Genomic DNA, 14,262 nt, shown 5'->3' with positions numbered 1-14,262 from the left:
GAACCGTCCTGCTGCATCAGTCCAAAGGTCCACTCAATTCACCCTCCTGCTTCCAGCTAGATCAGGGGTCAGCAACCTTTTTCAGCTGTGGGCCAGTCCACCGTCCCTCAGACCATGTGGTGGGCCAGACTATATTTTGGGGGGGGGGGGATGAACGAATTCTTATGCCCCACAAATAACCCAGAGATGCATTTTAAATGAAAGCACACATTCTACTCATGTAAAAACACGCTGATTCCCAGACTGTCTGCTGGCTGGATTGAGAAGACAGAGGGCTTTCTCGGTAGTGGCGCCCACCCCGTGGAACACCCTCCCTTCAGATGTGAAGGAAATAGGCAGCTATCCTATCTTTAAAAGACATCTGAAGGCAGCCCTGTTTAGGGAAGTTTTTAATATTTAATGCTGTATTATTTTTAACACTCGATTGGGACCTGCCCAGAGTGGCTGGGGAAACTCAGTCAGATGGGCAGGGTATAAATAAATAAATTATTATTATTATTATTGGGCCGCATCTGGCCCACGGGCCTTAGGTTGCCTACCCCTGAGCTATATGGTCCTAGGAATCCCGCAATGCATGGTGTGATAACAAGCAGGTGGCAAGGGAGTCCTGCAACAAAGTATTGCAGCACTGAGGGTTCCTGCTCAAGGTTCCAGCCAACAAGTCACTCTATCCCAGCCAGGATGCTCAATTTCATCTCGCCCTCCCAGTGTCAGCACTGAGCATGCCCGCTTCGCAAGCTGCTTAGGTTTCCGTTTCCCCTCGAAAGATTTGCTTTTACTCCGCTGCAAACCTATGGTTTTCGCAAGCCTGTGGATGCTTCTTTCTTGCGTGTAGAAGGCACTTGGAAAACTGATGTTACCATTAGCATGTATGACTGCAGACTCCCCCTCTTCTGTTAACTAGTCCATTCCCCTTAAAAAGTCATTGGAAGTGAGGGCCATCGCCACACCTTGTGGCAGTGAGTTCCGTAGTTATGCACTGCGTGAAGCAGATTGTGTTTTTGTCCATCCTGAATTTACTGCCACTCAACTTCAGTAAGTAAGTTCCATTGTGACGTGAGAATCGGATAATTGGAAAGGATCTTAAAAGACATCGAGTCCAACCCACTAAAGATGGAGTTGATATGCTGCTACAACATGTAGCCTTGCGTTGAAAATGTCTAATGAAAGAGTTGTCATCACTACCTTCCAATTCAGTCTGGTACTGAAACAGAAACTGGAGAGCATGTACCACTGGCTCAGGTGAAATCCCCTTGCAATTTAAACTCGTTGCTTTGGGGCAGCTTTGGGCAACCTGCTGCCCTCCAGATTTTGCTGGGCTACAACTCCCACCTGATTTGGGAGTTGTAGTCCATCAACATGTGGAGGGCACCAGGTTGCCCAAGGCTGCTCTGGAGCAACAGAAAGCAAATTTGCTCCCTCGTCTCTGTGACCTAGAGAGACACCCCCCACCCCACCCCCGGGACCAGCTCCAACGCGAAATTCTGGAGAAGCCGGGCTGAAATGAACAGAATTAACAGTCCATCTTAACTTGGAATTTATTAAGTGCTCCCAGAATATGAATCACTTGTAAATAGCATAGTATTAAGAGCCCTTGCAATTTCCAAATGGATGAATAATTGCTGCGGGGGGGGAGGGGGAGGAGTTAAAATTGCACAGAACCTGTAACATTAAGAAAGGGTGTTGCTATTACATTAGTCACTGGGGGTTAAAACAGGATGCAAATACATACAGAGACTTATAAAACTTTGCAGTAATGTTGCATACTGTGCTATCAGGCGCTAGGGGGCAAAAAAGGACAGGGCACCTCACATGAATTTTAAATTATCTCTGGCCACGTCAGGGCCACAATCCAACCAAATGAATTATTCTGACTGATCTGCCAGACCAAAGCACTCAAAAATGTGGAGAATCTGGATGATTCATGGTGCCACGTGTACGGAATTAGGTTGTGGAGTGTGGGTTTTTTTGCCCTGACTGTAGACTCTGGAGTTTTGATTTTTTAAAATTTGTATTTTGGTGGTTTATCCACTGTCGGCTCCGAGCAACGACGACAAGAGGCCTCTCTGCTCGCATTTCCGACGGCCTGCTGACGGCTGGCCTCAAACCAACCAGCGACCTTGAGAAAACGAAGGAGCTGTCGTGTATCAACACACACCGTGTGTCCCTGTGACCTCTTGGGCAGAGCAGAGTAAGCGCTTGGAGGACATTCCAATTAACACTTCTGCTTCTTTAATGTTACCGGCAGAAGATAAAAGGAGGCTGAACTAAAAGCTGTTCTGGAAGGCCTCCAAGGCCCGGCTACTGGGTGAAGTGTAACAGGAGTTAAATAATCTCACGAAGGCAGAGAGTGCTGGACACGGCCTTATCACGTGCCCGAGATGGGGAAATCCAAGGGCGAGGTCATTGGGAATTCAGGGCAGGGGGGGTTTCCAAGGAATGGGGAGACGAGGGGTGGGAGGCAAGCTGCACCCCCAAAAAGTAGGGAGAGCATCAAGGGTTTCTAAGATCTGGAGAGAGCCTCAAAGCCAGTCTCTTGGGGAAGGAAGGAAGGACATGGCACATGGCAATGGAATGAAGCAGCAGCGGTATTTACACAGGACACGGTAACAGCGATACAGGGGGCGAAGGGCTGCCCCAGGCCATTCACACAGGCTCCATCTGCAGCTCATCGGTTTCGGCACATTCCAATTCATGGAAGGCGGCATGTGAACCAATAACTACCAACGTGGCACCTGCAGGGGGTGACAGACCAGACAGGGAGAAAGCAAAAAGGTCAGGTTAGTTCTCTTTCCACAGTGATGGGACTCTGACATGCTCTCTGTCTCCGCTGCAGCTCCTAAGGGCACCTTGGGCTTGTGGGGAGGGAGAGAAAGGAGCCGAAGTAGATACGGAGTCACACAGAGTGGGATGGAAGACCTGGAAGTATTATTATTATTTCTTTGTTTATACCCCACACATAGGGACGCGGGTGGCGCTGTGGGTTAAACCACAGAGCCTAGGACTTGCCGATCAGAAGGTCGGCAGTTCAAATCCCCGTGATGGGGTGAGCTCCCGTTGCTCGGTCCCTGCTCCTGCCAACCTAGCAGTTTGAAAGCATGAAGTACAAGTAGATAAACAGATACCGTTCCAGCGGGAAGGTAAACGGCGTTTCCATGCGCTGCTCTGGTTTGCCAGAAGCGGCTTAGTCATGCTGGCCACATGACCCGGAAGCTGTACGCTGGCTCCCTCGGCCAATAAAGCGAGATGAGCGCCGAACCCCAGAGTCAGTCACGGCTGGACCTAATGGTCAGGGGTCCCTTTACCTTTACCCCACACATCTGACTGGGTTGCCACAGCCACTCTGGGCAGCTTCCAACAGAATGCAAAAATACAACAAAACAATGTAATACTACCACCCACCCATTATGCCAGCACTATTCTCATCAATACAGTTTCCTTTTCAAATATTATTCACATAGTAGGCTTAACTCAAATAAGCCTTTCTCCTGTGCAAATGGCACTGAAAATGGCAAGGGTAGCACAGGAACAACATGTGATGCTGTCGGAGAATGGAAATAGTTCGCAGAAGCAGATTTTCTGCAAGGTGGGAATTCTCTTCCCACTGTATAGTTTTGTTTTTTGCAAGAACTGACTCAGGCGGAATGTGGTACGCCAACCTACAGTACTCTATTCCCTTCATATATAATAAATATTATTATTATTATTATTATTATTATTATTATTATTATTATTCATTGCTCTGGTGGTTTAGGTGAGCCCACAGCCCACAGAACTACACTTTCAGACCAGGAAAGTTAACAGGGGCAGATCCCTCCATTTCACTTCTTTTTACTGTCCTCTTGCCTGGAGAACATAAGGTGAATTAATTTTACACCTTATTAATTAGGTATACACCTCTTTCTCAAGAGTAAACCACAGAGCTCTACTCCTTTTGCATCCCCATCAGGGTCACATGCCAGGGCCCCTGAACTAGTGGAAGGTCACAAATAATAGTGCAGCAAGTGAAGCTGAACCGTGCAAGGCTGTGGACTAAATTTGAGCAGGGTTGGGAGGGGCAACAGTAAGCAGAAGACCATGAATATGATCAAAATGCAGACCTTGCAAAATATGAGTGTCAGCTGAGAAGCCTGAGAAGCAGACGGCCAATAATGAAGGCTTCGTGTATTCTGCAACTTGTACGTGCAGGTAATGCACACACCCGGCATCCTGAGAATCTCAGGTTGCACTTCTTAAAAACAAGCTTCCGTTAAGGACTATCACATCTAAGAAGTCAAACAGGTCACTGAACAGATTTCTAGAACAAGGTGTTAGTGCCCTGCACTAGTGCCTTGCGGCAGCTAGACTGGTAACTGGGAGCGGCCGCCAAGACCATATAACACCAGTCCCGAAAGACTACACTGGCTCCCAGTACATTTCTGAGCACTATTCAAAGTGTTGGTGCTGACCTTTAAAGCCCTAAACGGCCTCGGCCCAGTATACCTGAAGGAGCGTCTCCACCCCCATCGTTCAGTCCGGATACTGAGGACCAGCTCCGAGGGCCTTCTGGCAGTTCCCTCACTGCAAGAAGCCAAGTTACAGGGAACCAGGCAGAGGGCCTTCTTGATAGTGGCGCCTGCCCTGTGGAACGCCCTCCCACCAGATGTCAAGGAAATAAACAACTATCTGACTTTTAGAAGACATCTGTTTTAATGTATTTTTTATCTTTTGCTGGAAGCTGCCCAGAGCGCTGGGGAAAACCCAGCCAGATGGGCGGGGTATAAATAAATTGTTGTTGTTGTTGTTATTTTCTGAAGGCAGCCCTGTTTAGGGAAGTTTTTAATGTTTGAGGTTTTATTGTGCTTTTAATTCTATTGGGAGCTGCCCAGAGTGGCTTGGGGAAACCCAGCCAAATGGGCGGGGTATAAATAATAAATTATTACTAAAATTATTACGCACACCAACTCCTGACTAGCAAAAGCAGAATAAATTATGCAAACTAAGAGTCTATTACGTAATGCAAGCACATTTACCTAAGTTATGCACATCACAGAATTTAGCTCTTCTTCCTGCAGGATTTATGCATTTTAAAGAGAGTACGGGATGCATTGTGACACATGCAGTTATGAGCAGTGCAGGAGGGAAAGCTCTCCTCCTGGGTAACTCCACAGGAACACTTTTTACAACTTGCTGTTTGTGCAAGCTGTGGACTGTCTCCCAGATTTCCAGGAAACAAGAGAAGACACGCACCCCTTCTATTTTATTATCCAGAAATGGAAGGTGGTTTGTGTCTGACAGCTGGAATGTGGCTGTTCACTTACCCAGCACCCAGAAGACAGCAGAGCCGGCCCCTGCCAGCCAGAAGAATGGAAAGGAAACGCCCCCAGCCAGGCCGTATTGGTGGGCTGTGCTGAGCTCCCGCCCTAAAGAAAAAGAGGTTGGGTGAGAATACAGAGGGCAGAAATACCGGGCTCACGCTCTAACTCTCAGGGCCTTTTGAGACAAAGCTGGAAGCCTGTGTAAATCGACCACCGGCCCAACAACAGAGTTTTGCCTGATTACTGCAAATGAACACAAGACGCCAAGCACTCTATGGTCTACTCTAGCTACAAACTACAGGGTTGAAGCCTAGCAAGAAAAGGGCATTCGCCAGTGATCTGCATCATTCTTGTTGATGCACCGCCACCTGGTGGCTACTCTGGGAGCTGCAACCTTCAAGGACGCTTCAAGGCATGACAGAGCTTCAAGGAGTGTCGCCCACGAAAGGGGCCGGAGTGTCCGAATCACATGGCCAAGAACTGCCCCCTCCCTTTTCATGACATGAGCACAGCAGCACTCCTCCTGCTTGAGATTCCCAGCAACCGGTAAAGATCCCTGGAAGATCGCCTTCTCCCCAATAGACCTACCCGAGTCCTATGCTAGGATAGCTCAGTCGGTAGAGACTTCATCTCGGGGTTGTGGGTGATTCCTGTATTGCAGGGGGGTTGGACTGGATGACCCCCGTGGTCCCTTCCAACTCTACAATTCTATGAATCTAACCTGGGAGATCCTTTTCAGAGGCCCTGCTCCAGGTTGTTGTTGTTGTTTAGTCATTTAGTCGTGTCCGCCTCTTCGTGACCCCATGGACCAGAGCACGCCAGGCACTCCTGCCTTCCACTACCTCCCGCAGTTTGGTCAGATTCATGCTGGTAGCTTCGAGAACACTGTCCAACCATCTCGTCCTCTGTTGTCCCCTTCTCCTTGTGCCCTCCATCTTTCCCAACATCAGGGTCTTTTCCAGGGAGTCTTCTCTTCTCATGAGGTGGCCAAAGTATTGGAGTCTCAGCTTCAGGATCTGTCCTTCCAGTGAGCACTCAGGGCTGATTTCCTTAAGAATGGATAGGTTGGATCTTCTTGCAGTCCATGGGACTCTCAAGAGTCCCCTCCAGCACCATAATTCAAAAGCATCAATTCTTTGGCGATCAGCCTTCTTTATGGTCCAGCTCTCACTTCCATACATCACTACTGGGAAAACCATAGCTTTAGCTCTATGGGCCTTTGTTGGAAAGGTGATGCCTCTGCTTTTTAAGATGCTGTCTAGGTTTGTCATTGCTTTTCTCCCAAGAAGCAGGCGTCTTTTAATTTCGTGACTGCTGTCACCATCTGCTGTGATCATGGAGCCCAAGAAAGTTAAATCTCTCACTGCCTCCATTTCTTCCCCTTCTATTTGCCAGGAGGTGATGGGACCAGTGGCCATGATTTTAGTTTTTTTGAGCTTCAGACCATATTTTGCGCTCTCCTCTTTCACCCTCACTAAAAGGTTCTTTAATTCCTCCTCACTTTCTGCCATCAAGGTGCTAAATGAAGTGAAACAGGTGGCTACCAGAAACAGGGCCTTGCAGTGGTGGCCCCCCAGCTGTGGAAATGTCTACCTTATGGTTATTCTGGCATCAGGTGAAGACACTTTCATTTCCCAGGCTTTTTAGAAATCTGTGTTTTTAGAGATCTGAAACACTGCTTTTATTCTGTCCTATGCTGCAGGTTTTTTACTTTATTTTACAATATTATGTTTTGACTGTATGTCATTGTTTTATGCCATAAGCCACTCGGATAACAAGGTTAGTGTGTGGCTTTAGAAGAAAACAGGAAATGTTATGGCTTCAGTGATCATGATGGTTATGTAATCAGCACGCAATCTATTGCACTGGTATGAATTTTGCCTATCACACACATGTCAATGCCAGCCTCCCTCTACGTACCAAAGACAACAAGTTGTGACTGCTGGGTCTTCAAGTAGATGATGTAACAGGCTCCAAAGAAGACAGCAAGCGCAATCAGGAGCAGGGGAGACGTGATGCTGCCAGGGCAGAGAGAGAAGGCCAGGGGGTTAGAAGCGTCAAGAAAGATCACGGATCATCAATCCAACCCTCTCCCCAAATCACAGTTATAATCACAAAAGGGTTCCCGGCTTTGGGACATTACACAGTATTCCTCAGCGACCCTTAAGCAGCAAAATTCTGCACAAGAGCTAAAGCCAACCTGCTTGCAGATCCTCCTTGTTATTTGTCTGCTTCTGAGAGCTACTGTTTCATATTGCAGGTGGCAGAACTGAATGTGTAAATGCTCCCTTGAAAAGTGAAATAAACGTTCTCGACTGAATGCTCTCCCCACCAAAAAGAAATTGAGCAAAATGCTAACCTGAAACCTCCTGTTTGACATGCTAACTTTGACTATTTGTCTATCTCTATTTGTATGTCATCAACATACAATCTACTGCTTCAGGGCAAACATGCAACTTCTTCGCTGCTCTTTCCATTCTTTATTCCAATGACACCTCAGTATCATCACAAACAAACAAAAAATTGCTCTGTCAGAAGGGATATTCCCACATCTTGTGCCAAAAGCAGCCTCCCCCTGAGACCAGCTTGTGTGGCTTATCCCAGCTGTGGGACAAAATGCAGCTCTGTGCATGCTCAGTGACGCCCTCAAAGTTAAGAGGGTTCCTTCCCACGCCCTCAACATCCCACTCACAGGCAGTAGACGATGAGTCCCAGAAAGACAAAGACGTAGTTGCTCTGAAAATATTCCACGTTGCGCACCAGCCGCTTGCAGAGCTCCCCAAAGTTCCGAGGCTTCCCAAAGCGCCGCTGGTCGATGAAGTTGGCCCAGGGCCGGATGGTGGCCCGGCGCTGATCCAGCCACTCCTTGGCGGGTCCTTGGGGCAGGAGAGCTGGGATGTTGATCCTGGGGAGGGAGGGGAGGGGAGGCCAGGAGAACAGGGAGTGAGAAGAGGGGTAAGTCACAAGAGTCACATAATAATAATAATAACGCCCTCTCACCATCTGTCAAGGCAATAAGCAATTATTTTACTTTTAAAAGACAACAGAGGGTTGCCCTGTTTAGGGAAGTTTTTAATGTTTGATGCTGTATTGTTTTTAATATTCGGTTGGAAGCCACCCAGAGTGGCTGGGCGGTGTATAAGTAATAACCATTATTATTATTATTATTATTATTCGGTTGGAAGCCACCCAGAGTGGCTGGGCGGTGTATAAGTAATAACTATTATTGTTGTTGTTGTTGTTGTTGTTGTTGTTGTTGTTGTTGTTGTTGTTATTACCCTGCCCATCTGGCTGGGTTTCCCCAGTCACTCTGGGCAGTTTCCAGCAAAATATTAAAATATTAAAATACAATAGTCTGTTAAACATTAAAAGCTTCCCCAAACAGGGCTGCCTTCAGATGTCTTCTAAAAGTCTGATAGTTGTTTATTTCCATGGCATCTGAGGGGAGGGCATTCCACAGGACGGGTGCCACTACCAAGAAGGCCCTCTGCCTGGTTGCCTGTAACTTGGCTTCTCGCAGCGAGGGAACCACCAGAAGGCCCTCGGCACTGGCCCTCAGAACGATGGGGGTGGAGATGCTCCTTCAGATATACTGGACCGAGGCCGTTTAGAGCTTTAAAGGTCAGCAGCAACGCTTTGAATTGTGCTCTGAAACATACTGGGAGCCAGTGTAGGTCTTTCAGGACCGGTGTTATATGGTCTTGGCGGCCACTCCCATTCACCAGTCTAGCTGCTGCATTCTGGATTAGTTGTAGTTTCCGGGTCACCTTCAAAGGTAGCCCCACATAGAGCGCATTGCAGTAGTCCAAGCAAGAGATAACTAGAGCATGCACCACTCTGGCGAGACAGACTGCGGGTATATAGGGTCTCAGCCCTATCTCAGCGCACATGCCCTCCCCCAAAACAAACAAACTCCGAAACAAGAGGCCCAGGACTGAGCCAGCAGCCTTCTTTGCTGGAGCAGGGATGGGAGAACCTGCTCTCAAGACAAGGGCTACATTCCTTTGGAGCCAACTTTCCAAGGAGCCAGATGCAGGCAGTGGGTGTGTCCAAAGGGTGCGTAGCTGCAGCTCGCAATGTTCCAATGACATATCAATATATCACCCAGCCCTAACGGGGAGGCCACCGCACACCCTCATGTACAAATGACCCTTACGTACAGCAGAAAACACAAACACAGCCTCCTCTTTGCCACTGCTCAGCTGTTTCCAATTTGGTGGGCAGTAGGAGAGATGGGGAACGTGAGGAAGACTTATCTCTCTGCCCCGCTCAGCTGAGCAGCAGTCACAACAAGCTCATTGGGAAACCGCCACTTCTCCAATGCTTGGCCTACCTCCTGCTTCAGCCATTTCAGAAGGTGCTGCTGCCGTGGTCCTCTTTGGACCACCCCAAGGAGAGGCAAGGCCCAGGAGAGGCAGCAGGGCCTGTCCAAACAACTGGGTAGGATTTGGGCTGTGGGCCGACAGTTCCTTACCCCAATCTAAAAACTTTAATGCTCCACCCATTTAAGGGGCTCCCCACCCCCTCCCAGCTCCTTACTTTGTGCCCAACACGGTCCCTGCTGTCTCCATTTCAGTGGCAGGGTTGAAGAGATGCTCAGGTCCTGTTTTGCTTGCCATTGCGCTTCGGTCGATTACAGAGAAGGCAGAGCTACAGAGAGATGGGAGGAGAGGGAGAGAGTCAGGTGTAACACTCAGAAGTTGGTGGCGGAGACAGGTGTGGAGATCGGAGTGCTGTCCAGAGAAAGCTAGGAAAGAAGACCATTGCTGGTTTAGGATGTAGAATCTAAGGGGCACTTCACACATTATAAACAGGCAAAATAAAATTTAATGATGCTCCTTTGGCTGCTTTCCAGTCCCCAAGTGTGGAGGCTGATCTTAGGGACATGTTACATGTGTCTGTTAAGAAGACCAGCAATTTCACATCTGATTTGTTTAAGAATCACATATGAGCATAGGAAGAGACTGCTGGATCAGGCCAATGGCCCATTTAGTCCAGCACCCTGTTCTCACAGTGGCCAACCAGATGTCTTTGGGAAACCTAAAAAGCAGGACCTGACAACCCGCTGCTCCTGTGGCTTCCGGCAACTGTTACTCAAAAACATTAAGCCTTCAGAAGTTAGCTTTAAACAAATATTTGCTGCCAGAGTGGCAAAGAGTTGACAGTGCAGATGGCCTCTGAGATGATCTCACCCACAATGCCTTGCTTAGAAGAAGGGCACTTTCCTGAAAGTGAGGGGTGGGTGTTCTGGAGAGCCTTCTTTGTGGGGAATGTACTCCAGCGAAAGTATAGAAATGAGGCACAGCATCCTGGATAAAAATACATCTGCTGTTTTGCTACATGGCAGGGTTGCTTGTATTCAAAAGCAAAAAAACTGCCCACAAGCTTTTCTGCAGAGCTAACCCAAATTCTAAAACAAGAGGAATTCTGAGTCCTGGATAAAATCATGGAAGTTAACAATATTGCAGGATTTCTTCTTTAACTTATTCAGCTTTTACTAGCTACCAAATGGGGGGTGACATAAGAGCATCTATGCAGAGTGTGGAAGTTCTTCCCAGTGACTCCTGGAAATCTTAAAATCAGTAGCCCCTCTGATTTCAGTAATTTGATTAGACAGTGCATGAAGAACATTTATAAAGCCAAAAAAAAAGAGAAAGATGATATTCTGAGCTTGTGAGGAATTGTGGGATACATACATCATTCCTAATTGGTTATTTCACTTGCATGTAGCCCCTCTAAATCCTGCTCCCCAGTACAAGGAGCATTAGCCACCGGAATTTTTACAAATCATGGCTGCCCCTTGTACTTTGTTTTCGGCTGGTAACCCAACAATTATCTAGGCACCAAGGTGATGGTTCCAGACATCTTGTTTGCCTTTTTCTGCACCCTTCGTTCTCCTGCGCAAATTCCAAATAAAAGCACTCAGCAGCAGAATCTGACCAGTTTTACTTTTTGGGAGGCAAATTTGCAGTTCTTACTTAGCCAGCAAGTGCCTTATAAAATCCACCCACAGCTCTGTAAACAAATATATCCTGTACAGAGGAGCCAGCTAGCACAAAAAAAGTGCCAAGCAGATCCAGAACAGTAGACTGGTTGGATTAGAAGAGTCACAACAGGAGGGTGATATCAGATATTGTCAGTGATATTACTGACAACATAATTAAATAACTAATTGGTTAATTATGCTTTTAAGGTACACTGTGTTTAGGGAAGTTTTTAGCGTTTGATGTTTTATCATGTTTTTAAAATTCTGTTGGAAGCTGTCCCAGAGTGGCTGGGGAAACCCAGCCAGATGGGCGGGGTATAAATAATAAATTATTATGATGGTGATATAATGGTCTCTGGTGTAAAGTGTTGGGGTGGGAAACCTGTTTTCAAAATCTAGCCGCAGAGCTGGCCCAAGGCACCTGATATATAAGCACCTAGCTTATGGAATATCTCTTGGAAGATGGAGCAAGCTTGTTCTCTCCTGCTCCAGAGGGTAGGACCTGAACCAATTCAAGTTATAAGAAGGGAGATTACAACAAAACATCGGGAGGAGCTTTCTGACAGTAAGGGCTGTTCTGCCATATGACTGTGATAGGTTCCTTCCAACTCTACAATTCTATGATTCTAGCTTCAATCGCCAGCATCTTCATTCAGGGCTGGGAATGACCCATGTTCCTGGAAAGCAGCTGCCAGCACCGATACTGGCAATAATACTATGCTAGATGGACCCCAATGGTCTGGCTGAACATAAGGCAGTCAGCACTGGATTTAGGGCAGTTCGGGCAGTTCTCCTGCACAGGGTGCAGAGCCAAGAGGAAGCCTAATAATAATAATTTATTATTTATACCCCACCCATCTGGCTAAGTTTCCCCAGCTACTCTATAATAATAATATTATAATAATATAATAATAACAATACCTATATTTATATGGGTAAACATATGGGTAAATAAGAAATATTGGGGAGGGGGAGCGTCAAATTTTGTCCTCGCTCAGGGCACCATATTACCGAAGTCCGCCTCCTTATTAGCCAAGATGCAAGGTTTAAGGAGAGAAGATAGGAAAAGTCCAATTTGGTTTACTACCGGCTCAGGGTGGGCACCTAATCCCCTGAGCACAACTTGATGACGAGGCCTTCCCTCGCTAAAGCCCTGATAGCGCAGGGTGTGTCTCACGCATTTTAGCAGCTTTTGGCTGACTTGCAAGCCGGGCCGGGAAGCTACAGGCTCAGCAAAAAAATTAGCTTAAAGCCCCCTTCCAGGCGCCTCCGCCTAAGAGCGGCCCAGAGGATGCTCTGCGACCAAGACTCCCCCTGCATCCAGGGTTGCCCTTGGCAACAGCGAACCCCCGCTCACTCACCTGCCTCCTTTGGAATCCGGTCCAGCTCCGCGCAGGAAGCAGAGTGTGGCTGCGTGGCAGGGGGAGGAACGCGCGTTTACGTTAGCAGGCGGCGGGGAGCATGCTGGGAAATGTAGTCTTCACGTGCTTGAGGCTCCCGCAGCGAGTGAGGGCGAAGGAGAGTGCGGAAGTGCCACCTTCCCCGCATGGGCGTAACAAAGCAGCCTTTGCCGCTCTCCCGCCTTGGACTGCAACTCCCATCAGCCCTAGCCAGCATGGCTGCATGCTGAGGCTGATGGGAGTTGTAGTCCAAAATCTCTAAGTGGGACACCGGGGTGGCAAAGGCTGCAATAGAGCGTCTTTTAAGTGTGCGTGGCTGGTTCCTGTTTTCTGGCTGGCGCACCTCTTACCTTTTTCTCATTTGCTAGGGAACCTGTAGGCCTTCTGATAGATTCCTGCATTGCAAGGGGTTGGGCTAGATGGCCATCAGGATCCCTCCAACTCTACAATTCTGTGGTATTGCTGGACTACAACCCACAGCCTGGCTGGCGCGCGCGCACCCCCCCACCCCCCCCCCGCCCGGGTAATAGTGGCTTTCTTGTTTATGCAGTCAACCGGATCTATAAGAATACTGTAGTATCTGATATTTTTGTGCTTTCTGCAGTATAAGTATTTCATTTTGTCCTTGTTTGTATTACTTTTTTAAAAAAATATAATTTTCATTTATAACAATAATAATTTACAACAATTATTTAACCAAGCTTTAACATTTTCAGTTTTGACTCCCTTCCCCCTCTTTCTGCGGTTCCTTACATTTATTTTCGTCCTTTCCTGCATACTCCAGATTGCCTTAACTTACTCTTTTAATCATCTATTGTCATATATATATATCTCATATATTTTTATGTTTTGAACTGCCCTATGATCTTCAGATGAAGGACAGTATGCAAATTCAACAACAGCAGCAGCAGCAACATTATATATCTATATCTATATATCTATAATTGCAGGTTTTCACAATAATCCTACCAATGTCTTGGTCTGTTTACAGTTTGTTTGTAAATAGTAGACCACTTCCATTCCTTTCTAAAAAGTTTATGATCTTGATTTCTTATTCTTCTGGTAACTTTCACCATTTCTGCAAACTCCATTAAGTTTCTGTATCCAATCTTCTTTCTTCGTGACCTCTTCATCCTTCCACTTTGGGGCAAATAACATTCTTGCAGCTATGGTCGCACACATGCATTTGTATTGTTGGTGGATCGAGGATAAAGGACTAGATTTTTTTATTGCTTATCAGACCTATCCTTTGTTTTTAATGGAGTAGTTAATCTTCCCTCAGCTTTGCAAACCTTAACTGTTTATCTGTTATTTTATTTATAGAATATTTTAAACACCTTTTAGGGCACCCTGACCTCACGTTGCGGCTGTAAGACACATGAAAATACAGTGGCGATAAAGAGGTTCTGCTCTTATGCACGTTACCTCGGCCCAGATGAATGCCGATGGACTTACTTCCATGTATACGAACATAGGATTACGCTGTCTCAGAAGGTAATATGGGATGGTTCAGTTGGGCCTGTTAATTTATAGCATTAAGTTCCTTTGTACTCAATTGAGATAATCATTTATTTATTTA

At 46.9% G+C, this 14,262-nt stretch overlaps 1 protein-coding gene across 5 annotated transcripts; it reads right to left on the bottom strand.

The window, feature by feature from the left end:
* Nucleotides 1-1,520: 1,520 nt before the first annotated feature.
* RABAC1 (Rab acceptor 1) lies at nt 1,521-12,795 on the bottom strand. Of its 5 annotated transcripts, none has more exons than XM_081018083.1 (6): nt 12,645-12,795; nt 9,837-9,947; nt 7,990-8,202; nt 7,218-7,315; nt 5,301-5,402; nt 1,521-2,735 (listed from the first exon to the last, which is right to left on the bottom strand). In XM_081018083.1, the coding sequence occupies exons 2-6, from the start codon at nt 9,914-9,916 to the stop codon at nt 2,647-2,649; spliced, it is 582 nt and encodes a 193-aa protein (XP_080874209.1). In that variant the 5' UTR covers nt 9,917-9,947; nt 12,645-12,795; the 3' UTR covers nt 1,521-2,646. The 5 variants fall into 5 exon arrangements, with proteins under 5 accessions (XP_080874209.1, XP_080874211.1, XP_080874210.1 ...); XM_081018085.1 differs by having other exon boundaries at nt 9,837-10,044; nt 12,645-12,744; XM_081018084.1 differs by lacking the exon at nt 12,645-12,795 and adding an exon at nt 12,205-12,612.
* Nucleotides 12,796-14,262: the final 1,467 nt, after the last annotated feature.

The sequence above is a fragment of the Podarcis pityusensis genome (genome assembly GCF_964106645.2).
Source record: "Podarcis pityusensis genome assembly, chromosome: 8".
Lineage (NCBI taxonomy): Eukaryota > Metazoa > Chordata > Lepidosauria > Squamata > Lacertidae > Podarcis > Podarcis pityusensis.
This window is presented reverse-complemented; position numbering and strand designations above follow the sequence as displayed.